Here is a 26,474-nt window from a genome sequence, read left to right on the forward strand (position 1 = left end):
AACAGCAGCAGTAAAATAACGATAGCGAGACTATATACAGGGGTACCGGTACAGAGTCAATGTGCAGGGGCACCGGTTAGTCGAGGTAATTGAGGTAATATGTACATGTAGGTAGAGTTATTAAAGTGACTATGCATAGATAATAAACAGGGAGTAGCAGCAGCGTAAAAGAGGGAAGGGGGGCAATGCAAATAGTCTGGGTAGCCCTTTGATTAGCTGTTCAGGAGTCTTATGGCTTGGGGGTAGAAGCTGTTAAGAAGCCTTTTGGACCTAGACTTGGTGCTCCGGTACCGCTTGCCGTGCGGTAGCAGAGAGAGCAGTCTATGACTAGGGTGGCTGGAGTCTTTGACATTTTTAGGGCCTTCCTCTGACACCGCCTGGTATATACATATTAATTAACCCTTCAACAACAACCCCCTATGTATATATCCACCCCCCCCCCCACCCCACACACACACACACACCACACACAAATGCAGTCACACACGCACCCTCAGGGTCAAGGCCCTGTGGCGATCTGTGCAGAAATAGGTCATTTGTCACACATCATGTCCTGGGGCAAAGGATGCATTATAGATGAGACCAAACAGTCTGTCTCAGTCAGCACTGCACTCACCACACACTCACTGTTGTGGAGGAAGGAGGGAGGGAGGGAGGGATGGATGGATGGAGAGATGACAACTCCTCAAAAGAAGGATGTTTCAGAAACATTGAGTACTATACTGTCTAACACTACCACTGCCATGGCTGGGCTGTTTTTGTCTATACAAAACATGCCTATCTTCATTTTCATAACATAACATTTCATGTTTGAAGTATATATTGAATCTAAACACAGATCAATTCAGGAGCCAAATCCAAATATTCGCATCTGACTCACTACTAGTCCCCCATCTGCCCTGCACATGACTAGAACTGTAGAGGAAAACACAACCAATAGGAAGGGGTCCCTCATTCAACCCATTAGTCAGCTTTGGTGATTTCCTGCTTTGATATTACGCCCTGATTTTAATGGTTTGCCATTTTTGTTTGTTTGTGCTGTGATTGGCTGCATTAAAATGGTAGACTCCCTGTGCAAATGTACACACACAGTCCTTTTTTCACAAGGACAAAGGCTAAAACACTGATTTTGTCCAATACGAGGGAAACGAGGGAAAATTAGGGATGAAGAAAAGACATGTAGAGAGAGTAGGGAAAGAGAGAGAGACGGAGAGAGAAAGCTACTGTCTTCTGCTGCACCCATCTGTTCTGATAGTGCAGGTGGAGGCTCTATTCACTCAGCTCTGCATGTGTGTGTGGAGAGGGGGAGGCAGGAAGAAAGCAGAGAGAAGGAGGGAGTGGAGGGATGGATGGAGGGAGGGGGGCAGTGAGATGGGAGGAGAAAGGGGGGGGGGGGGCTCTGGTGATCTCTCCTGAAGGGGATAATGGGAGAGGAGCGCATTGCAATGGCTGCGGTGTAGTACCCTCCCTGCACAATTAGCCAATCAGGAGCGCGCTCTGCCAGCCAGAAGGACGCATAAAAGAAGAACATTGCAGCAGAGGCACAGAAGGAGACTGCAAGAGGAGCTGGGAATATTACACACAGAACACAGCCGAACCACAACACCCTCCCCTGGACACACCCTGCTGGGGATCACTGCTTCTCTTTTTTCTGAACTGTCGCCCACGCCATTCGGAGAGAAAGCTCTCCTTCATCATCATCCTGAAGAAAACCCCTTTCTCCTCATTTTCCCCCTACAGAGGACACCTACCAATCTCCAAGGGCTGAGATTCCCCTGGTGAACATTGTCTTTTTTCCTTTTTTCTTTTTTTTCTTTTTGGATTTGGACACGGGCCTCTCCACAGTAAATACACAGGCCAGCTAATATAAAGACCACAGATCATAGTATTGACTCAACCTACGGCTTGAAGACCTGCGAAACGAAGAAGGACCTAGATCACTCTCATTGTATGTCAAGAATGGTTACTGTACGTATATGCCTAATTTTTCTCTTCTATTTGCAAGGATGGTGGATGTTGTAGCAGCAGCATGCATTGCATAGGCTACATTCTGGAGCGCAGTCCCTTTGTTTTGCACTTGATTGTATTGTACACAAACATATATACATGAATGCATATAGCCCTATGTATATATACACATATTGAATATGATACAATATGGTATCTTTGATAGGCTAGCTAGCTACAATACTGGTATAAACAAGCACACATGTATTACACACAATATTTGTAAGATATAGTGGCCTAAATAGGCTTATACTACTGCTCACGCGGTTATGGGATATTGTCTTGACAAGATTAACGATCGATGCTGGCAATTAGTAATGTCATGCTGAGCGATGCGCCACGGCTGCCTGCGCGAGGCTCCATCCCTGCCTGCATCTTCGACGCTGGAGAGCAAAATGCTTTATTCTGACATTTTATAGAGGACGACATATTTGCTTATCATAGGCCCAGTAGACTATATCAAAATCCATGGCTGCATTATTTGTATACACATTTTTCGATAAGGGCGTAGGGGGCAGAGGGTGCTGAGGCCGCGTGCGGCTGCTGCTGCTGAGCGGCGTAGAGAGTGGTGGGGGGAGGAATGTCTTTCTCCGCCTGCCCTGCCTGGCACAGCACATGGATGCTTGAGACGGATTTCTGAGAGAAAACATGATGCCTCGGAGGCTGAGGGCCCATCGAGAGCAAGGCAAAGAAAAAGGGTCGAGTCACTCAGTGAGGGGGGGGGGGGGGGGGGGGGGGGATTACGGATACATTGGTTTGGATTGAATCAGGCAAGTCAAAATTCCTAAGGGTTCTTGTTGCGATGCAACGGAGTAAATGGGATGGAAATTTCAGAGGCCGCGAAACGAGGGATGGCGACTAGCGTTTTCTTTTCTTACGAGCCCATTTTTACCCATCCATCATAACACTTATTTAAAAAAAACTAGCGCCCATTTGAATCACGCCTGTTAAAGGGTTTATGTAGCCTTAGCAGCGTTAAATTAGCCTAGCTCATAGCCGACGGCCGAATTGGGCGTGCCTCTGCTGGACTCGAGCGCGTAATGATGGCACGCGCTGGCTATTGGTCTCAAAGCTTTCATCTCCAAACATCCTCTTGACTTAATGACGCTGCCTCCAATTTATTCCTGTCAGCAGGTGGAATGATTTACCGTTGTGTTGTTCTCATGGTTTAGTAAATCCGGCGTGCAAGGAGCAAGCTAAATATATCAAATGTGATTAAATAACTACTTTTTATGCTTTATATAAAATGCTATATATTTATCAGGTAGGCTTTGTGCCTATGTTCTATCGACTTAATTTACAGATTTTAATGACAGGTGCAGGTAGAACCACATTTTCTATTTTAAACAATAGGCTGCTACAATATCCAAAGGGATATAATAATTTGTTGCAACCAAAAACACAAATACGGCCATTTAGAAATTATACGCATTATAGGCCAACATAAATGATCGAATGACCATTCTATGGGACTTGGTAGCCTACTGCGATGGTCGTGTAGGCCCAAAATAAAATCTAGTAGCCTACATAATATAGCACGAGCACGACCATGTTTATAAACTGAAGAGCAGACTTATTTTGCAAGTCCTAAATCTTTGAGATCATAATAATGCAATTATTTCAATCGATAGTCCACTTGATAATTACCTAGACCTATAGCCTCAGTATGTTTCAGCTGTCCTTATTGAATAGTAGCCCATTTCTATTTCATCAGTGTTTGCCCGTGGAGCTGGGCTAACAGGCAGGCCCAGAGCCCAGTCAGCGTCATGCACGTAGGCCTATAGTTCCTGTCCACATGTTCCGCAGTCCTCCGTGAGCATTGCTTGTACCGCAGTGCCAAGCAAATAAAACAGATGAGTCAGATAACCTTCCCGGGGCACTTCCGCGATTCAAGGACAAGGACAGCAGAGGCCACCAAGTGTAAACGAGCCTAAATAGAACTGACACTATGAGTTTATAATATAAGATGTATCCTGTATTTACATGTATTGTCAAATGATTTCGTCTAGAAAATCAAGAGGGCAAAATCAGGTTTAGCCTAAATAGATTTCGATTTATTTTGAAATACTCTAGATTTACTTCAAGATAGGGAACTGAAATAGACTCGTAGGCCTACATAAGAATAAGAGACCTCAATTGCCATGTTGTCACGAAAGTCATGCATGGTATAACCAAGCCTACTACTGTCCCCGTAAATTGAAGTAATTGACAGCCATGGTCGTGGAAATAATACAGCAACAAAGAAAATATCTACTAAACTGAGCGAAGATCATTTTGTAAGCCGAATTGGATTTTTCCCTCTTAATATGTCCTAAAAATATATGTTGTACATTATTATTGTTATTATTATTAGGCGTATGATTGACTTACTGGAGCGAAATGATGTTGGCAATTGTGGCGTTCATTGTTCCCGGAGCGTCCTGCAGCCCCTGGCCATGACACAAAGCGCTACTGTTTACATTAATATTCATAGAGCTGCCATAGTCTCTGCGCGCGAGAAGAGGAGGAACGGGTGGCTCTTTTGTTTGGTTGTTTCAATACCTTTATTCAGCAAAAAGGCGCTAGGGTTTGTGAATTCCTACAGAGCGCACATGTCTTGTTTTCACAAAATAAGGGGAAGGGGTAGACGATGTTGTGTAATATAAATGCGAACATTTTTAAATGCGTGAAAAGAAGCGAAGGAAGCATTTTGAAATGTCACAGAAAAGGCTCGATGGTTTGGACAATGCATTCTGGCCTCAAACGGAATCGCCTGAAAGCCACTCCCTACTTCAGCACTCTGGATAGCGCCCCTGGTTTCAACGAAAGCTACACACACAAACACACTCACAGGGAATTTGCAACATGGCTTATGTCTGTGTCATAAAATGCATTGACAAACGGGGAAATTATTTTAAAATATCAGATTTTCCTAATATAACACTGAAAGAAAACGATATATATAGACCTATTAATAATGAGTGTTAGTGCAGAGCATTAGTTACTGACTGTATGAAGGCTAAGGTTGTGAGTGTTGGGCTGTGACTTGTGTTGTCCTGTTGTTTTACAGCTGCCACCATGATCCCTTTAAGCTGTAGAGAGTGTGGCTAATGCCTTTTGTTTAGGATAATCCTGTAATCTGTGTTATTTAGAAGGCCCATTTACAACCCCAGCCTAGAATCCACTTGTGATTCAGGCCTTCCAAAAGAATGATTGATGTATATTTTAAAAACCAGGATGAGAAAGAGAAAAAAAGCATTGAAAATCGAGGCCTTTCTCTTGAGCTAAACCGTAGTTTAGTGAATCCCCTGTCTTTGGTGGTTCCATGAAATTAGATTTTCAAATGTATTTCCTCGTTTTCAAGTTACTCAAATGAGAGTAATGCACTACCATTTTAGGCGGGTTGTATTGTGGTACAACGGTGTCTGCAATAGGGTTTTACTGATGAAAAAGAGAACCCAACAACTCCTAAATAACATGAAATATTCAGAACCTATTATTTTCTGATGGTGTTGTTGCCAACAGGAAATAACCTTTTTGACAAGTCCCTTTTTAGAATGTAGAGAGCAGTCTTGACTCCAATGTATGGACCTGTGTTTGATTCCCATTAGTACACTTAGGAACAATGAGGCCTAGCATGAGAATCTCAGTTCCATCTGAACGCAGTCTTCTGGCTGATACAATTACAGTGATTTCCGTAAAGGGTAATCACATCATATGCTTTGACCTTTATCGGGACATGACAAAAGCTGGCCTGAATACTGTATGTGGCAGACTGCTGCTTTTCCTCTTAGGACAGGTCTTCATCTTCCATTTGTAGGAAAGCAACAGCAGTCATGTATATAGACAAGGAGAAAGCCAATTTGAAGAAGACGACGCTGCCAGTATCTGTATTTACATTTGGGTCATGTAATGTTGCTGTGTTTTGTAATTGAGCATTGTCAAGTGTAGGTGGTCTGTGTGCTGTGCTCACTCCACTCATCAGGCAGAGAGAGGAGAGGAGGTAGGGCTCTGGGCTCTTGTTTGCGTGCGAGTCTGGGTCCATGTGTAGGCGATGCTGATGATGCAGTCCATTAAATATTAAGGGAGATCTCTCAGGTCCCAGAAATAGAAAAAGAAAGGCACATCTAGTGCCGGGACAAGGAGAAGAAGAGCTGGCCCAACCAACAGCAGAAATCTGAAAGTGTTGGGGGTTGTGTGTTTAATGCGTTTGTGTGTGGTTACTCTCTTTGTTGTCATTCATCATGATTAGCAACAGAATTCATTAACAGAATTAGCCTATCAGAGGTGGGCTGGTTGGGCCTTTATCTATGACCTGATGGGTAATTGCCTACATCCTTGCCATATCAGTACTTGGATATTGTTATGGATGTAGTTGATATTTTCCACTAATTTCTTTGTAAAGGCTAACATGTTCTGATGAAAATTACAACTTGTTCTATTTGTAGCATCCTAAAAGCACTCTATTCTGTTTTTGTCATCCTCCTGCTTGTTGGCATGGAGATCTCAGGGTGATGTTAGATGTTGCTTGTGTCAGCCAGTCTCTCCCTCTGTGTCTCTGTGGCCAGTCTGAGCCTGGGAATTATATAACTTTGGAACTTGTCACTGTGGATGCCTGGACTGCCACACTGAGGTCTATTTCAGTTGACAAGTCAAATTTGCTGGGATTTAGTGTCTTTCTGCAAAGGGCTGTAATATTTGGTCCGTTCTGTGGTAAATTCAGAAAATATTCATATTTCTATTAGTTTCGGATGTTTGTGTGTTACATGGTGACACATATTAGATAGATGTATTTTATGAATCTATTTATCATACCCATGTGGACTATTTGTTCTTTCCCATTATGCATGAAGGATGATCTTTTAACTGGGTATTGTAGAACCTTTTGTCCATGTTCTGTTCCAGTGCAGTCCCTAGATCAGCAGATCATACCGCTCTAGTCGAGACCAAAGAAGCCCATAACATGTGTACTGTATGATGGATGGCTAGTCTACTTTGCAGCAGCTCTCATGTGCTGCTTAGCTATGTGTGTTTGCAGTGTTTTATTTTTAGGCTGTCATAATTCACTCCCTTTCCCTCTCCCGCTTCCTCTCCCTCTGATGTTCTCTCCCTGTCAATGTCAATTTGACTTAAAAATATTCTCTGCTTCCGCAAAGCCATCGAACATTAATACATGGAGAAAAACAATATCTGCCCAACAGAGATGGATTATGTCGTTCTCTCTGCCTCTATCTTTCTGTCCACGCGCACACGCACGCACGCACACACACGCACACACACAACCAAAAGTCAGCCAGCCATTAGCAACAGTCTTGAAGCCGCTGTTACCTGGGCAACATGGTTCAAGGTACAGCTCAAGGCAGAAATCAGGTTAGAAGGAGGAGAGAGAGAGAGAGAGAGAGAGAGAGAGAGAGAGAGAGAGAGAGAGAGAGAGAGAGAGAGAGAGAGACAGAGAGAGAGCGAGACAGAGAGGGGCATGAGCACGGAGGGGGGGGAAACAAGATGGGGGACACTAAGAGCTACAACAGGGCTGGGGGAATATCATCAAAGAAATGAATGCTTTTAGGGTAATATGTCCATAGCAGGGGAAAAGGAACACTACTCAGTCTCCTCCATTAAGTTGAATGGATAAACATCAAAAGTAAACCCTGCCACGCAAAAGGGAAAATGACGAACATAGACTATAACCAAAACAACAGACAAACAGTAGTAAAACCGCTGGTAATATTGTATCTTCCTCAAATAATTCTTGAAGCTTAGGCTACACTGTGAGACCTCTGGAGCTTTGGCGGTAGACGCCTTATAACACCCACCAGTCAGAGACCTGCAGTCACCATGCCAGCCAGGCTCACAGATACCAGCTTGAATAATGGTACTTATTTAAACCACACTTCCCAGGTACACTATACCAGGAAATGGGACAGGGAGCCAAAATATTTGTATCAGTTTGGGTTGAGCCCAGGAGGCCAGTAGTACAGGGAGGACATATTTGTACTAGCTTGTTTACACAGTCTGTCAAAAGACAGTTATATTCGAGACAGAATGGTGAAAAGGAGGAGCGGATGAATGGAATAGCTGGAGCAGGGAGAGAGGGAGAGAAAAGGAGAGATAGCGGGAAGTTTAGTTTCTGACCTGCACACACAGCTGTTCCATGAAGACAATCCCCTGTGGGTCAAATGAAGCAACATGGTGTACTCCAGAGCAACACACAATGACACCAACACACCTCTAGTGGGCACAAATACACACTCACTCACTCCATCCATTCGCACAAACAAGTTTGAGTCGGAGTCACAAAACACGCACTTACAAAAGAAGGTGAGCACACTAAAAGCCAGAATGTATTTTTGGGGTTGAAACGTTCCATGTGGCTACATGACAGCCTTCAGAGACATTAGGCCTGAGCAGATTAGACAATGTCACTTTCTCTTTTGTCTGCCATGTCAACCTCCCCGTCCCAAAGCCCACTGAACCACCTGGCCCACCACCACCAATACTTAGGACCCTGTAATGATGTAATGCTGTTTGACCCTGTGGCTGGATGGATGGATGGATGGATGGAGGCTGGGGGATGGGAGGAGGAAACGGGGAAAAAGGACTGTGACATCTGCAGGGCCCAGAGGCAGCGGAAGAGAGAAAGAGCAGGGGAGGAGGGGGGGGGGGGGGGGTAGAGAGGGGTCTGTGTGTAGCCTACTGCTATCCCTGCCTAGCATCCTTCCACCCCCTCAGCTGATGTCTGACCTCTTCCATAGCTGACAATGACAGAGCGGACATTCATTCAATGGGCCTATATTAAAGGCCTACTAACAACAGCCCACCATTACTCTACTGTGTGTTATTACTGCGGATGTATATTATTTGTACACAGGGTTTTATATTCTTCCTTTTCCTCAGCAGATAATCAGCACCATGGAAACCCAGGTGTCCAACGGTCCGAGCGGAACCAGCCTGCCTAACGGGCCAGTCATCAGCACCAACGGTGCCACAGACGACAGCAAGACCAACCTAATCGTCAACTACCTGCCTCAGAACATGACCCAGGAGGAATTCAAGAGCCTGTTCGGTAGCATTGGAGAGATCGAATCCTGCAAACTGGTCCGAGACAAGATTACAGGTATTCATGATGCTTCAGCAGGTACAGTTGATGAATAGACAGACAAACCAAATATATTTCTAGTTGGAGGATAACAAATAATCACATACAGCATATGTACCTGTTGGTACAGTTATTTTGGTGTAAAAGCAGTTTCTAAAGGACCATTATCGATCTCTGTTTTCAACGATTTAGGCCAGAGTTTGGGCTATGGGTTCGTAAACTATGTGGATCCCAATGACGCAGACAAGGCCATCAACACTCTCAACGGTCTCAAACTGCAGACCAAAACAATTAAGGTAAGAGCACCTGTCCTTCCTGCTTTTCAACCTGCGCCACTCTCCATCTTCACTGCTTCAATACACTGCGGAAGACCAGGAGAAAGGCAGGGAGCAACTCAAAGAAAGGGAGGTGGCGAGAGAGGCAGAGAGAGGCAGACGTGACAAGAGGGGAAGGAGGAAAAAACAGGAGGGGTCGCAGGAACAAAGGAAGTGAGCAGAACAAGAAATGAGAGAGGGAGAGTGGAGGTCAGAAAGCAAGGGGCTAGCAGCATGCAGAGGTGATTGTGATGGAAATGTAATCAGGGAGTCTCACTGTGGGGCACGGGGGTCAGTTCAGGCTCCCCCATCTGCCTCCAATCTGGCCTAATTAGGGGGCTTCTTTGTCCCCAATATGGATGGGGGGAAGGAGCGGGAGGGGGAGGAGGTGAGGGGGGCAGATTAAACACTACTCCATCCGTCCCGCCGGCCCCCCTCCTCCCACCTGATCAAAGTAGATCATAGATTGGGATAAAGTGCAGGCTTAGTTCAAATCAGACTTCTGAAAGACTGGGGCAGAGAGAGTCAACAGCATCAGGAGCTGGGTTGGGCTGTTGGAGTTGGCAATCATATTGTTCATCATTATTTCAGTTACGTTACTGTACAAATACACATATATTGTATTTAGGGGGCAATAATAATATTATTACTACTGTTAGTAATATGATATCAAAATAATTGGGCCGATATAAATGACAGAAAATGTATACATTTTGTGGTTGTTATTGATATTGTTGTTAATGTTGTTATTACAATGGTTAAAATATATATATATATATATATATATATTTTATATTATCAGGAGGGCTATTTTGAAAATCAATGAATATTATACAGCCATAAAACAATGACCAAGCTAATGTCATATTTCCACCAAAGCATTGTGAGATGGCGGGAGGGGGCAGGAGGAGTAAAGGGTAGGGAGTAGCTTGGGGAGCAGAATGCCAATGGCAGGATTAGGGGCCATATGGGCTGCAGGCACCATCTGTACTGTAGGAGAGAAAGGGAGAGGGTTAATTATAGGGAAGCCTCCGCTACCCCTCTCCCATTCTCTAGCACCCCTAATCACTGCATCACACACCCTGTCCACGCGCACTGTACACAATACTGGAGTCCTGCACACTCACTGCACCATTTAGAATGAGGAAAACTTTACTCTCTACACCCAATGGGCCGAATACATCCATTGGCTATGTGTTGTGCGAGGCATGATAATACTCGATATTGTCTGGACATGTCAATCTAAATGTTCACTGTCACTAGAAATGTCCCATTTTTATATCTAAAACACATTCATTCAAGTTATACTGTACTTGTATATGCGAGTATGTGTTTATATAATAAGGAGTGAATGTTTTAGTGAGTTGATAGTCGGGATGCTGTCTTGTGATCTATTTATATTGTTTGCTGGTTGCCAGTGGAGCTGTTCTCCCTCGAGGCTGGAAACAAAGGAAAGAGGCAGGACATGGAGGGGAGATCAGCTTATCTCTGGCAACACTCGCTCCCTTTCCCTCCATCCGAAACAAACAGGCAGACCACTCACAACAATGCACTGACTCTCACTATCTATCATACTCTCTCACTGGCTTTCATACACGCCAACGCATGAATATGTAGACATTTTCATAATCAATCTAAGTCACACTATAGTCTCACCATAGAATACTAATGTTAACTTTGCACAACGGTGGACACAATCAGTCACAAAGCATTCCAAAAAACAGTCACACACATTGACAAAAAAGACGAGTAAAATGAATATTCATGCATGGCTACAAGGCCAGCAGCATACCACCCTGCATACCACCCTGCATCCCACTGCTGGATTGTTGCTGAAGCTAAGCAGATTTGGTCCTGGTCAGTCCCTGGATGGGAGACCAGATGCTGCTGGAAGTGGTGTTGGAGGGCCAATAGGAGGCACTCTTTCCCATGGTCTAAAAAAAAATATCCCAATTCCCCAAGGCAGTGACTAGGGACATTGCCCTGTGTAAAGTGCTGTCTTTTGGATGGGATGTTAAACGGGTGTCCTGACTCTCTGTGGTCACTAAAAGATCCCATGGCACTTATTGTAAGAGTAGGGGTGTTAACCCTGGTAATCTGGCCCTCATAATGTCACCTAATCATCCCCAGTTTAAAATTGGATCATTCATCTATTCCCCTAGGTTGTTGCTGTAAATGAGAATGTGTTCTCACTCAATTTACCTGGGTAAATAAAAAAATGACTATATGGTTTCATGTACAGTAAAGATATGGGAAACCTTTGATTTGATATCAGTATTAAAATGTGTGTTTCATTGATGTGCTGTAGGTATCGTACGCCCGTCCCAGTTCAGCATCTATCCGTGATGCCAACCTGTATGTGAGCGGTCTGCCTAAGACCATGACCCAGAAGGACATGGAGCAGCTGTTCTCCCAGTACGGACGCATCATCACCTCCCGCATCCTGGTGGACCAGGTTACAGGTACAGCCTTAACTCACTTCTGGCACAACTGACCCCTACTCTAACCTACCATTAGCCTATTCTAACGTACCCCTGACCGACTCTAACATACACCAGACCTACTTTAACTCTACTCTAACGTACCCCTGACCTACCCTAACTCTAGTCTAACCTACCCCTGACCTACCATAACTCTAATCTAATGTACCCCTGACCTACCCTAACTCTACTCTAACATACCCCTGACCTACCCTAACTCTACTCTAACATACCCCTGACCTACCCAAACTCTAGTCTAGCATACCCCTGACCTACCCTAACTCTAATCTAACGTACCCCTGACCTACCCTAACTCTAATCTAACGTACCCCTGACCTACCATAACTCTAATCTAACGTACCCCTGACCTACCATAACTCTAATCTAATGTACCCCTGACCTACCATAACTCTAATCTAACGTACCCCTGACCTACCCTAACTCTACTCTAACATACCCCTGACCTACCCTAACTCTAATCTAACGTACCCCTGACCTACCCTAACTCTAGTCTAACATACCCCTGACCTACTCTAACTCTAGTCTAACATACCCCTGACCTACCCTAACTCTAGTCTAACATACCCCTGACCTACTCTAACTCTAGTCTAACATACCCCTGACCTACCCTAACTCTAGTCTAACATACCCCTGACCTACCCTAACTCTACTCTAACGTACCTCTGACCTACCCTAACTCTAGTCTAACATACCCCTGACCTACCATAACTCTACTCTAACGTACCCTTGACCTATTCTAACGTACCCTTGACCTACCCTAACTCTACTCTAACATACCCCTGACCTACCCTAACTCTACTCTAACGTACCCCTGACCTACCCTACCCTAACTCTACTCTAACATACCCCTGACCTACCCTAACTCTACTCTAACATACCCCTGACCTATCCTAACTCTAGTCTAACGTACCCCTGACCTTCCCTAATGCTACTCTAACATACCCCTGACCTACCACGGACTTATCCTTACCTACTCTAACTTACCTCCCCCTAACCAACTGTAACCCTACTCTAACCTTTCCCATCTCATTGGACCAAGTCAGAGTCATGACTCACCCCTCCTCACCCCTCAGGTGCTAACATTAGTTTTCTTTCTGACCCCGGAGCAGGTATATCGCGAGGAGTGGGCTTCATCCGGTTTGACAAGCGGAACGAGGCGGAAGAGGCCATCAAGGGCCTGAATGGCCAGAAGCCCCTGGGCGCAGCCGAACCCATCACGGTGAAGTTCGCCAACAACCCCAGCCAGAAGACGGGCCAGGCCCTGCTCACCCAGCTGTACCAGACCGCTGCACGCCGCTACACTGGCCCTCTGCACCACCAGACTCAGCGCTTCAGGTACTGCCCCCACCACCACCAAATCCCTGCTCTGACCTGTCTGTCATCTGACCCGACACACCTGCCCTGCTGGAACGAGCACTACGGCGCTCGCTCACCCTATCTTCCTCTCTTTCTCTCCCTCTTTTTTCTTGACTTTCTTTTAAACTGCAGCCTCATCCCTCCATTTGGAAAGGGACCAGATCCAAATAACAGCACAAAACCAATGTAAGAGACCCCCAATGTATCAAAGCACAAATCAAATGAAAACAAAGCAAAGTGCTCCAAACCAGTCAAATAACATAGTATCTACTAAACAAGATGACGAAATTACATTTAAATGAATCAGATAATGCAGAACTCCAACACACACACACACACAGATTTGCATAGTGCGTTGTTGTGGTTCGCCAAGGCTAGGAAGTGAGCTCTGTGATGGGTTGCTGTTGGGATAGACAGACGGCTCCTCTACAGTACAGTGAAGGGCGCCCTCTGGAGGCCAGCTGGCAGAGGAGCAGGAGCAGCATGTTAAAAGGCCTTCCTCCTCTCAGACCTCACCACTAACGTCTCCACCCCCTTCATTTCTCCCTCTTGCGTTGCAGACTCGACAATTTACTAAACGCCAGCTACGGAGTCAAGAGGTAAATGCCAAAGGTGTACTTTGTCAAATAAAAAAAGATACAAAAAAAAAACCATCCATGCCTAAGAACAAACCTCAAACAAAGTGACTGGAATACCACCTGCTGCCTTCACCTTGAAATGACAGATTATGAAAATATTCCCTAATTCCCTATTCACACTGCCCATTAAACTGAGAAGTTATGTAACAACCAGTCCAGACAGTATAACACATCTAAATATGCAGTGTCTAGGGTTGTCTAACAGCAGGGTATTCTGGCATGGCTTTGTTTATAATCTTTTGGTTCTTTCTTTTGGTTTGATTACGTAATGGATCTGATGTGTGTGTATTTCTTTATGAACTAACATTATCAGTTTCGGTTTTGCTTTCATGTCCCCTTTATTCCGCCAGCATGGACATACCAGATTGAGTTTGCGTCTTCTTCTGTTTGCTCCAATTTTCCTATGATTTGATTCGAATTTGCTTTCATCCCTCTCTAGGTTTCTGTGTTTTGTTCAATATTGTGATTTCCGTTAAACATTGTGATTTCTGTGTCTAATCTTCGCAGAGGCTTTGGTCAGCAGAGACTATGACTAAAATATGCAGAGCGTGGGTGTTTCTGTGTCATAGAAGCAGTGTGCTGTTTTGTGTGGAAGCAGGTAGTCTGGAACCACTGTGGTACCCTGCCCACACATATATTTATCTATCTACTCACTGCAGAAAAAGTGGGGATGGAGATCGATTGGGTCACCAGACAGACTCCATGCCCCTCCGACTACCAAGCCTTCAGCACATATCATAGCTAGAAACATGGCCAGTATATAGAGAGATGATTGCTGTGTGGAACTTCAGAATGACACCCAATGTAGTTCTCCCTCTCTTCTTCCTAGGTTCTCCCCCATCACCATCGACAGCATGACCAGCCTGGCGGGAGTCAACCTGACAGGGCCCACCGGAGCCGGCTGGTGCATCTTCGTCTACAACCTGTCGCCCGAGGCTGACGAAAGCGTCCTGTGGCAGCTGTTTGGGCCCTTCGGCGCCGTCACAAACGTCAAGGTCATCCGTGACTTCACCACCAACAAATGTAAGGGCTTCGGCTTCGTCACCATGACCAACTACGACGAGGCAGCCATGGCCATCGCTAGTCTCAACGGCTACCGCTTGGGAGACCGCGTGCTGCAGGTCTCCTTCAAGACCAGCAAGCAACACAAGGCCTGAGAGAGAGAGAGCTGTTAGCTGACGCCAGCTCCTTCAGCCAGCAGGGAGCGCCACTGAGCTCCCTGTTACTATCACTCTACATGGGCCTGGACTGAGTCTCTCTCTCTGATGCACACTCACCCATACACAGCCCTATACACATACATACACACACTATCAGACATACATATTTACACATTCAAACATACAAAGTCAGAGTTTCAAACAAATACACTAGTAGAGTTTTTCTTTTCTCTTTACACAACATGCTAGTCCTTCCCTACGTTTGCCTGGATTGAATTAGTGGGGGTGTGTTGGGTAGTTGGTCTCTGGGGGTGGGGGGTAAGAGGCCTCGATGAGGGAGACAGTCTAATGAATGTGACAGAGAATGTGTGCTGAGTGCTTTGATTGAATTCAGGCAAATAATGACAAAAACTGCTGAAACAAAATGATCAAAAATCTAAAATGAACTACAAATATGTGCAATTTAAACCCCAAACTCTTACCCCACGAACTATCCCATTATCTTGCTGGAGAGAGTGTAGTCACTTTTTTTTACACTTGGGCATTTTGAATCAGTGATTTTTTTTAGATCAAAGAAAATTAATTAAAAACAGTGTTCTCTTATATACATATATTAAAATATAACTATATATTCAATATTTAAGGTGGTTATAATAGCCGAGTATGTAAGCATTTTCTAGAAACTTTGACTACTGTTTCCTGGCTCAACATTAGGTAGGTTGTGACTAGCTTTAGGGCAGTTTCTCTACCCTAATAAGGACAGATCCCATACGATTTAGGTTATCAGACTGAACAGATACTGGTCACAAAGACAAGCAGCCTGAAGGCCACCAGAATTACACCCTCACTACACAACACAGTCACACATCAGCCCTGTTAGGGGGGGGAAACAACACATCACTGACATCTATTTTTTTCACTCTGGTTCTTCTATTCAGAGTAGAATGGATGGATTCCACCACAAGCAGAGTTGTCTGTGTGAACAACGTAGAACATTGTCCCAGCTAGTGTTCCCATGGAGACAGTGTTCATGTACAATTCTCTGAGAGACTAGGGAGCGTGAGTTTAGAGCAGTCATTTCACCAAATCACAGAGCCACTTTACCAAAACACCCAACCAGATAACACCCCTCCAAGGGAATGAAAAGGTTTTTACAATTCAGTGGAAATGATTGGCCTGGATAAGTAGGCTCAACATCACCATTATGCACAGATCAGATCGAGAGGACGGTAGTTTTGACTTAGGTTGAGATTCCGTCATGACTGAGCAGTGATATCTCCTCACTGAGTCCTAGAGGGTGAGACAGCTTCTTGCCTATTCCTCAGTTTACTAAACACTCCTCAGTTTCCTTCAGACCCCGTATATGACACTTTATAGAAGCTCCTGAGAATCCGTTTCTATTCACTCTCATTATAACCTTGCCTGCCCTGTCAAAATAGAAGAAACCAAGCCTGCAGAAACCAACAGTGACAAGTTTGTTTATCTCACATTGGAAACTCAAAAATATTTTTTTTGTTGATTTGCAACATCTGATCGGCACTATCACCTAGCTGGAATTGAAAAAATATCAACAAACCCATGGAAATAATTTATGACACCCCTTGATGAAAATATAACAACAAAATAGTCTTGGCGACTGTCTGTTAGAAACATCTGACAAGACGTTTCATGGGGAGAGATAGGATTACAATATAAAGACATCTGCATATAATAGATGAAATAAGGTAAAGTGTGTTCAAGACATTTTTGCTTTTCTAAATAACGCTGTGTTAGCCAAAGAGGACAACCATCTCTTTGAAAGGATTACTTTAGAGATACATCTATTTTTATATATACAAAATGAACAAGACCTTGTGCTGAATTTTTACAGATTCTTAAAACTGGGACACCGCATGGCTGTATTTTAAGCCCTTTGATCTTTGAGAGAGGGATGAGCGCGTGCATGCGGTGTATAGGTGGGGGTCGAGGGAAGGGGGCGATGAAGAAAAGTTCTCACACAACCTTACTTTTTCAACCACAACCCATAAACAAACTATTGAAATAGCAAACAAAAGAAAAACACACAGACATCGGAATAGAACAAATACACATCAACACAAACCAATTCAATGATTAGGCATCAAACGTCACAGAGACAAATCTGCATTACTAATACTGCCATCTTTGAGTGTAAACAAACACATATCACTTCCTCTGAAGTTGCGTACATTCAGTGTTGCTTCAATGATTGTACAGTGAAGTGTTATCGCTTTCACAGGAGACACTTAAATCAGGCTGCAGTAAAGACAGTCAGTTAGGCCCAATGATTTGTCCTCACAGACACCTTGGGCTGGTTCGAAACAGAAAGGCTTGAAGTAGATTCTCAATAAAGCGTCCTTTCAATGCAAAGATGATTAGGTTTATTTAAATGAAGATTTCGCCAAAGAATTTGGAATATGAGTGTCAATAAGAAATAATTCAGTCTATACTATTACTAACGGCTCCCCTGATAATTCTTCTATAAACCATTATCATTTATTGCATGAAGATCCCTTATCATTTTAAATCCCCATAGCGCTTGCAGAAATATCTGTTGTTCATATCAAATTATATCAGAATGGACTAATATCTTTTGGTTAACATATCTGTTGAGTAGATATAATTTAGCCCATTTGCACAGGTGCTTACCACAAACCTACAACAATGTAAACAAAGAATTCACCTTTCAGCAAAAACCACGACAGTTCCACACAAGTGTCTCTTGAACCTCAATACTGTAATACTCACACCATCCACTCACAACAGGAATCCAATTAATCAGAGTATGACAGCATTGTTTCAGTTGAACCCTCAGCCTCTGTCTAACTCTGACCATTCCATTTCTTACTGTGCCCCAGTAGTATATTGGTGGTGTGCCAACCAAAACAAACATGAAATGTCATACATTAACACCCTGTCATAATCTAATTCCACACCTCCCTTCCCTATTCAATTAGTTGTGCCCATACTCAAGAGAAAGTAGCACAGTAGGACTGATACAGCATCACTTTAAGAGACCAGATGTGAATCTTGGGAACAGAACAGCAAATAGGCCACGTTGTTGAGCTGCAGTTGAAGTAGTCCGTCCCACTGGTGATATGGAGTAGAGTTCCAGCCCAGTTTCCCCACACCCTAGACCAACAACAGGCCCTAGGCCACTCCCTAGACTAGAGCAACAACAAACTGTCCCATCTTACACAGCCAATACAGAGACCCTCTTCTCTTCCCACACCTATGTATGGTAGAGAGCCAAGGACAATGGCAGGAGACAAATGTACTGCACCGTTTGAGCAACAATAAATAATCATCTAAAAAGACAAAAAAACTTTCCTATGGAACAGTAAGTGCAATGTGCTTTGTTTTTATATTGACTGAGAACAAAAAGATATATATATTTTTTAAAAGAAAAAGAAATTAAACATCACACTGAAATGGTTTGTGGGGAAAGGCGGAAGGATCAAATGTAAAAAAATCTAAGTGTTAATGCACTGATTCATTAAAGAGAATCAAACAAGCACCGATGGAGAGCTCTGGAAATGTCCACAATCCCAGCCCCGGATTAGTGCTCTGAACATGCAAGCTAAAACTAACCGCATATTATTGGGTGAATAAAAAGAGCAATTTAATTGAAAAGACCTTGAAAGGGATACTGTCTAATATATCATCAGTTTTAGCCCACGTCGATTTTAGAATATTATTTTTCCTGTAATTTGATTTTCTTTTACATATCAAGACTCACATGTTAACTTAGCGTATTTGTGTTGTTGACGTTACCATATAGGACACACATGGGTCCAAGATTTCATTTGGTTGCTTTGATTGGGTATTTTTTCTTTCTTCATTCCATTATTTAATTAGTTGCAGTTCTTAGTATATGCAGATTTTAGACTTAGTTAGAAATTTATTTCAATCAAAACGTGTTCAATTGTGTTTGTAAAAGTCTGTGGTAGCTTTTGTTGCAACATAAATAATTTAAACAGAAAAAATTCAAGATAGCGCCAACAAACTTGTATTATTTGGGCGACTTTAAGCTTGTAGTTTTAACTTATTGTTAACTTAAAAACTATTTATTATTATTGCCTCGTATAAAGTATGTTTTGTGTATATTTATGGTTTATTTCATTATATTTGCAAGTTTAAAAGATTTTAAGTTTGCCAAAATTGTGGTTACATTTTCTTTCTTAAAAAGGGAACAAATAGATTAAAAAACAGCTTTAGAAGTACGATTTGGAAATGTTCTCCATAGTCAAAGAATGCACTGCTATATTTAACTAATTGAAGTGTATAAACATACATGCTGTGTGCTAGATGTTATGCCTTTACTGCCTGTGTTCTGTTTGTCTTGTTAAATGAAAACCTTTTGATTATTTAATCTAATCACAGTCTTGTTTTTCCAGCCACTGAGAACCCTGGGGAGTGTCAGTCAGGACATGGGCTGGGCCTGGGGTGTGGCCTATTGTAGGCTCCAAGGCAGAGCCTGGACCTTAGGCAGTGCCTGAGGCACCATGTGCACTCAGCATGCTTTCCCTCCTACAGCTGATGAACAGAACTACTGTAGTTATTAGAAGGACCATAGTACCAAACTCCAACATGACATCTCATGTACAGTAGTTCCAACAGCAGCCAGGAGGAAAGCATCGTTGGGGGGTTACTCCTATAGGAAAGGGGTCAGTGGTTCTTCTGTTTCTCGACCAACTGTATTTTGTGTCTATTTATTTAGAAGAGGGGACACAAGAGTAACTTAGTGACGTTCTTCTTACAACATTTTCCTGGAATGGTAGAACAAATCAAAGGAGAAAATGATCAAAACAGATCTACTGGCATCAATGTATCAATGTCAGTAGGAAGATATCAAAATCTCATACTTCCAAACATGACCAAATGAACAATGACAAAATGTAAAAGAAAATAAACCTTTCAGTTTAGGATATTTATTACTGGGATTTCAGCTGAAGACGCTTGAAGACTTTTTCATGGAATTGTTTAATTATTTGTACTTTACATGCCAGAAAAAATAAAAGGTTACAAATCTGAGTGACCCATGTTGTTTTTACAAGATGACATTGAGCGTTGTCATTTCCAGAGGGTAACAATGAAAACCCATTGATGCGCATAAGACAAACTGCCCAGCATCGTCATAATGCACATCATTGGCATAATCATCTACTGTAGTATTAGAGCCAACAGAGCATAGTTAACATACTGACTATCCTGCTTAGATACAGTACAACTTTTGTTGATTGGCAAAGTAGAACACAGGAGAAAATTATTCAGCATAATCAAATTCTACTTCCTTTTTTTGTTAATGGAATGACACTTTTTTTTAAATTAATTGAAACATTAAACCTAGACAAACAAGTTAAAGCAACAGACAAGTAGGAGTAAAGAACATGCAACCATTTTGAATCTTCATCTCCTAGTTTGTGAAGCCAGAGTGCAGCAGCTGGTTGTTGCAGAACAGGGTGAGGCTAGCATGTAGTCCATAAAGAGAAACCGGAGAGAGAAATTACTGTTATTTTCAAGCAGACGTGACAAGAAATCCTCAGAAACAAAATGGTTTTGACCGCTTGGAAATGTCGCACAGTGCCTTCTCATAAAATGTTTGCTTTTGCCATCGTGAAATTACCAACTTAATCATTTTTATGTAAAAATGATCAAATACATGTGCAAGGATGTCCTAACAAGTCAAGACTGGCTCCTTGCACAATGCAGGTCTTCCTTTGTCCCGTTAACATCTTCTATTTCGGTGTCTTCTCATTTTCCTGCTTGCTTGTGTCTCCTTGCTTTGTGTACAGTAGCTAGCACTTCATTTATTTTACATTTTTAAATGCAACCTTTAACTAGGCCAGTCAGTTAAGAACAAATTCTTATTAACAATGATGGCCTACACTTATTTGCACTGTTTTAAATTAAGCTACTCGACCAGAGTTAAGTTACTCAACCAGATGAGGGAAGTAAGCATTATCTAGATTGGCTCATCCAACTAGGTGGACTTGAATGCCATTTATGTCAGATCTATTTGAAGATAAATGCAGCAAAATGTTGACTAAACACCTAAACACTTCTCCACTTAACACAAATACAACTATGTGTGCTGGAGCCAACAGTTGATACAATGTTTAAGTAAGCTAGTGAGAGCCAAGCTCAAGACAGACATGCAGAGTAGTGATGATTGAAAGACAACTTGAAGTTTAAAAAATATATGTATTAAAACGATTATGAATGTCATTTCCCCCCCCCCCCAGTGGTTGCTGTCCATAATTGTAGGGTACACGATTAAACAATTACCATGCCAGGCCTGTGTACAGTATTTATAAAAAGTTGATATCCACATGTAATTATAAAGTACTCCACTGCTCTATAAGTTCAATGGGCCTGGCTTGTAGCTAGCTACCTGTTGGTGGGGAGCACTACAGCTCTGTGTGTCCGTGCAGTACTTCATCCAGGCTGGCTGGCTCCTGGCACACGGCGGGGGTGGTGAACTCCATGAGGTACTCACAGCGACTGGGCTCTGATGTGGACGTCACCACCGTCTCCTTCCCACAAGTCAGCTTCACCTGACCCACACAGAGGGACAACATTAACCCTTCACTATATTCACAGGATATGTTGTGGGTCAACAGTACCTCAGGAGTAGGGACCTGTGCACTTAGTGTGAATTATCATGCCAATTCCCCACACAGCATCCCTGCCCAGCACCGCATGAAACATGATTTGACTTACTCTTCATATGCTCTCAGCATATTAGACTGTCATAAAGGTGCAGCATTGGGCTGGGAGGGAAGTGGACTGAGAAGATAGACTTACTGTGGTGGACCTGTTGGGGCCCTGCCAGCATCCCTGCCCATGGTCATACTTCATCACGGAGTATAAATTGCCTTCAGGACCAGCCCATTGTCCCCACAAGCTACAACGAGGACAGAGACAGAGACACTGACCACTAATAATCTTAACAGTTTTAGAAGGACCACAGTCACTTGAACAGTTAAAGGCTCCGGTAAAATTAAGTGAAGAGGTTCTTACCCAAGGTTGGTCTCTGAACCCCCAAACTTAGGTTTCTGGGAGACCCTATTGAATGGACACAGCCTGTAGATGTACCTGATGAAAAAGAAGCGGGGCAGAGTCTTCGATTTCATCTTTGGTAGACTCAAACGGTTTCACATCTCTCACGAACGCATAGACAGACTATGGGTATTTACAAAGATAGATGAAGTATACGTACTCGCTTGTGGATAATTCATAGCACTGGCTGTAGAGGTAAGCAAATTCTGCACTTGGCCCAAAGTCAAAACCAATCTCCTTCTCAAGGTTCCTGCAGATCGAAATACATTCAGGATCACAGATTAATGATTGACTTGCAGTCACAGGGTACATTCATTTGTGTTTTCAAACCTAATAATACAACCTGTACTTGTATGCCTGTGTAGTGTTTGCATGTTGAGTATCATCATGAGTAGTTTTTGTGTTGCAAAGACTAACATACAGTTGTTGCAGAGATTAAGCATTGCGGTTGCAATCTCACTTCATTTGATCGTCCACTTCCCGGAGAGCCCTTTCAGCTTCATCAAAATCATCCCTGGCTTTCTGGGCAGCTGAGGAACAAAGACAACGAAGCGCAACCTCAAAAGGACAGACCAATGATACATACAATTCCACAGCACGGAAAATCACAATTCAGACATTTACGCTTAATATCATCTGAACCCCCTACTTTGTATATTCAGACAAACACAAATTGTGTCCCTGTTTAAGATAGTGCGGGACTAAGCCCAGATTGTAAAACAGATGACTGTATGTACCATCAATAAGGCTCTGGGTCTCTGTGTCGTACGGTGGCATGGACACCTCATCGTCCTCTCTTTTCTCTGGGGTCTGCACGGTGGGAGGGACCTGATAAGCAAACATGCGTTACTGGGACAACTGACCACCCAAGCTCGCCAATACTAGCCTAGCTCAGGCCCTTCCGCCTCCAATATGAGGATTTCCAACTACCTTCTCTTCCTCCTCCTCCTCGTCGTGATCATCTTCCTCGTCATCCTCCACATCCTCCTCCTCCTCTCCAGCGTAATCCTCAGGGTAGTGGTCAGAGTCATGGTCAGAGACAAAGTCCCTGGACTCCTCCTGGGGGGTCTCCACTGGGGCAGGGGGTTCCGACTGGCCCTGAGACACCTACACGGTCACATCAACCAAATCACACACTTAAATAGCCCTTTAAAGCACATTTCTCAAAGTGCTCAACAGTAACCCAGCCTAGACACCCAATCTGAGGCTCCAGGACACAGACCATTCTACTAGGATACGGAAATGACTGTGGAACATAAGTGTTCATGTGGTGCTGACCTCTGACAGGTACTTGTCTTTGATACCGCTCCACACAGTTTCAAATGTAGACGTGTCCACTTTGTCTGCTCCTCCCAGCAATCCCTGCAGGAATGGATTAGGAAATCAGAAAAATTGCATGACATCTTGAAATAATATATATATATATATATTTTTTTTTTTTTTAAATCTTAATAAGACATCTTACTGCACTGGCAGATCATGTGCTCATTTTAACCTACAAAGGCTGGATACAAGTCAGAATATCTTGATACAAGACAAATTACCTTAATGGATTTTCTGGGCAACTCAAAACAAGTAAATGCAAATGCTTTGGGATAGCAAGATCAATTTGACTTCATTAATGTGTCAACCTCTAAAATAGAAAGTGGTTATTGTGAACCTAACTCACAGCAAAAAAATGTAAAGAGAGCAATAAAATGTACTTATTGCCTAGACTTTACTGCAAATGACACTTGAATCCTGAGAAGAAAACATTAATATGGCCATAACAGCCTTTAAAATTTGCTTGTGACCACACACACAGCTACAGTTGAAGTCAGAATTTTACATACACTTAGGTTGGAGCCATTAAAACGCTTTTAAAACGCTCCACAAATTTCTTGTTAAACTATAGTTTTGGCAAGTCGGTTAAGACATCTACATTGCGCATGACAAGTAATTATCCTAACAATTGTTTACAGACAGATTATTTCACTGTATCACAATTCCAGTGGGTCAGAAGTTTACATACACTAAGTTGACTGTGCAGCTTGGAAAATTCCAGAAATTGATGTCATGGCTTTAGAAGCTCCCAATAGGTTAATTGACATCATTTGAGTCAATTGGAGGTGTACCTGTGGATGTATTTCAAGGCCTACCTTCAAACTCAGTACCTCTGCTTGACATCATGTGAAAATCAAAATCAGGACCTCAGGAAAAAAAAATTGAAGACCTCCACAAGTTTGGTTCATCCTTGGGAGCAATTTCCAAACGTCTTAAGGTAACACGTTTATCTGTACAAATACCATGGGACCACGCAGGAAGGAGATGCGTTCTGTCTCCTAGAGATAAACGTATTTTGGTGCAAAGTGTGCAAATCAATACCAGAACAACAGCCAAGGACCTTGTGAAGATGGAGGAAACACGTACAAAAGTATCTGTATCCACAGTAAAACGAGTCCTATATTGACATAACCTGAAAGGCTGCTCAGCAAGGAAGCAGCCACTGCTCCAAAACCGCCATAAAAAAGCCAGACGACGGTTTGCAACTGCACATGGGGACAATGTCCTCTGGTCTGATGAAACAAAAATAGAACTGTTTGGCCATAATGACCATCATTATGTTTATAAGAAAAAAGGGGGAGGCTTGCAAGCTGAAGAACACCATCCCAACCGTGAAGCACGGGGGTGGCAGCATCATGTTGTGGGGGTGCTTTGCTGCAGGAGGGACTGGTGCACTTCACAAAATAGATGGCATCATGAGGGAGGAAAATTATGTGGATATATTAAAGCAACATCTCAAGACATCAGTTAAAGCTTGGATCTTCCAAATGGACAATGACTAAACATAATTCCAAAGTTATGGCAAAATGGCTTAAGGACAACAAAGTCATGGTATTAGAGTGGTCATCACAAAGCCATGACCTCAATCCTATAGAAAATTTGTGGGCAGAACTGAAAAAGCGTGTGTGAGCAAGGAGGCCTACAAACATGACTTAGTTACACCAGCTGTCAGGAGGAATGGGCCAAAATTCACCCAACTTATTGTGGGAAGCTACCTGAAACATTTGACCCAAGTTAAACAATTTAAAGGCAATGCTACCAAATACTAATTGAGTGTATGTAAACTTCTGACCAACTGGGAATGTGATGAAAGAAATAAAAGCTGAAATAAATGATTCTCTACTATTATTCTGACATTTCACATTCTTAAAATAGAGTGGTGATCCTAACTGACCTAAGACAGGGAATTTTTACTAGGATTAAAATGTCAGGATGTGAAAAACTGAGTTAAAATGTATTTGGCTACGGTGCATGTAAACCTCCAACTTCAACTGTAAATATTGCACTTGGGAAACAATCTTAAAGTAGAAATAGAATGAAACAAACAGGCCTTCTACAGTATTTTTGCTCCATTATAGTGGCCACTATAGTAGACATTGATCAAGTGCACAAGGCTACATGTGTGAAAATAATGTTCACTGAGTAAAAAAATGAAATCCCCCCCTCACTCACACGTGTTACTGTCAAGTTCAACACAAAAGCAATATCTTTGGGCTACACTGCACATTATTACATTGTACACTTCCTGCCTGTGGACATCTGTTCTACAATGTGCCAACACAGCATGATACCCTTTGTTGGCATAATTGATCTCTTTCAGGCAGAGAGTATACCTGGCATACCCCTTTCATCCACTGTATTGAAAAAGTGAGAAAGTGGGAAAGTGTGCGGTGTTCCTTTCACATCTGTAGTGACATCCAGCTTAAGCCAGGCCCAGCTCCACTTTACTGTTTAACAAGCAACACCTCATTTTCACCCAATTCTCTAATTCTGAAAATTAACCATTTCACATAGATTGCCATGGTCCAGTAAGCAACTAACGCGTTGTAACTTGAGGAACGGCAAGGAGTGGTATAACGTTACCAGTTAATACTATAGCAAATTGGTTAGGTTACTAACGTTAGCTAGCTAACTAACATTAGCCGTTGGACTTTATTAGGCAGCCAATTTTCACACCATAAACTCAATTATTTGATCAGTTAAGTTGGCTAATGTAGCTCAACATTTCTCTGGCTAGCTAACAGATCATTTGATCCAGATAGCAAGATCCTTAACAACGCAAACACTTCTCCCTAACCTCAAATGTTCCAAATGCCAGTTGTTTTTCAGTTACAGCTCATGAAGTACGCTTCATCTTCTCACCCCCATCTCCGTAGTCAGGCTTCTCTCCTACCTCTTCGTTATCGTTCAGGGGACGTGCTGCTGTAAGTTAACTGGCCAACTGCCTTTCCATTCACTTTCCAGAGCGAGTGCTGATGCTGTAACTAGCCTGTTGTCTTTTCTCTCTTCAGTAGAGTGCT

At 42.9% G+C, this 26,474-nt stretch overlaps 2 protein-coding genes across 28 annotated transcripts in view; one reads left to right on the forward strand and one right to left on the reverse strand.

Moving 5' to 3' along the window:
* LOC109897613 (glucosidase 2 subunit beta) overlaps positions 1-26,474 on the reverse strand; it is a 40,094-nt gene that overhangs the window by 10,814 nt on the left and 2,806 nt on the right. For 2 of the 4 annotated variants that reach the window (XM_020492128.2, XM_020492129.2), the window contains exons 10-18: positions 23,410-23,493; positions 23,062-23,238; positions 22,869-22,959; positions 22,592-22,661; positions 22,292-22,381; positions 22,093-22,167; positions 21,877-21,976; positions 21,464-21,626; positions 19,969-20,537 (exon numbers count right to left, since the gene is read on the reverse strand). In XM_020492128.2, coding sequence (XP_020347717.2) covers positions 21,480-21,626; positions 21,877-21,976; positions 22,093-22,167; positions 22,292-22,381; positions 22,592-22,661; positions 22,869-22,959; positions 23,062-23,238; positions 23,410-23,493 — 834 coding nt within the window. In that variant the 3' untranslated portion in view covers positions 19,969-20,537; positions 21,464-21,479. Of the gene's footprint in view, positions 1-19,968; positions 20,550-21,463; positions 21,627-21,876; positions 21,977-22,092; positions 22,168-22,291; positions 22,382-22,591; positions 22,662-22,868; positions 22,960-23,061; positions 23,239-23,409; positions 23,494-26,474 lie in introns of those variants that run through there. The other 2 variants (XM_031834142.1, XM_031834143.1) reach the window with 2 other exon arrangements.
* Positions 1,418-20,285, forward strand: LOC116375867 (ELAV-like protein 3). 24 transcript variants are annotated; one of them, XM_031834153.1, is made up of 8 exons: positions 1,418-1,968; positions 8,881-9,100; positions 9,275-9,378; positions 11,705-11,858; positions 13,004-13,232; positions 13,386-13,439; positions 13,814-13,852; positions 14,721-20,285. In XM_031834153.1, exons 1-8 carry the CDS (start codon positions 1,951-1,953, stop codon positions 15,046-15,048), a joined length of 1,146 nt encoding a protein of 381 aa, XP_031690013.1. In that variant the 5' UTR covers positions 1,418-1,950; the 3' UTR covers positions 15,049-20,285. The 24 variants fall into 24 exon arrangements, with proteins under 24 accessions (XP_031690013.1, XP_031690011.1, XP_031690024.1 ...); XM_031834151.1 differs by having other exon boundaries at positions 1,520-1,968; positions 8,884-9,100; positions 14,700-20,285; XM_031834145.1 differs by having other exon boundaries at positions 1,525-1,968; positions 8,881-9,121; positions 13,007-13,232; positions 14,700-20,285.

Source organism: Oncorhynchus kisutch, linkage group LG10 (genome assembly GCF_002021735.2).
Source record: "Oncorhynchus kisutch isolate 150728-3 linkage group LG10, Okis_V2, whole genome shotgun sequence".
Lineage (NCBI taxonomy): Eukaryota > Metazoa > Chordata > Actinopteri > Salmoniformes > Salmonidae > Oncorhynchus > Oncorhynchus kisutch.

What these genes read in the sequence shown, in the direction of transcription:
- LOC116375867 (XM_031834144.1), top strand. An exon ending in TATTCATGATGCTTCAGCAG is followed by an intron (nt 9,122 to 9,274) that starts GTACAGTTGATG and finishes TCAACGATTTAG; the next exon opens with GCCAGAGTTTGGGCTATGGG. An exon ending in GCCAGCTACGGAGTCAAGAG is followed by an intron (nt 13,853 to 14,699) that starts GTAAATGCCAAA and finishes CACCCAATGTAG; the next exon opens with TTCTCCCTCTCTTCTTCCTA.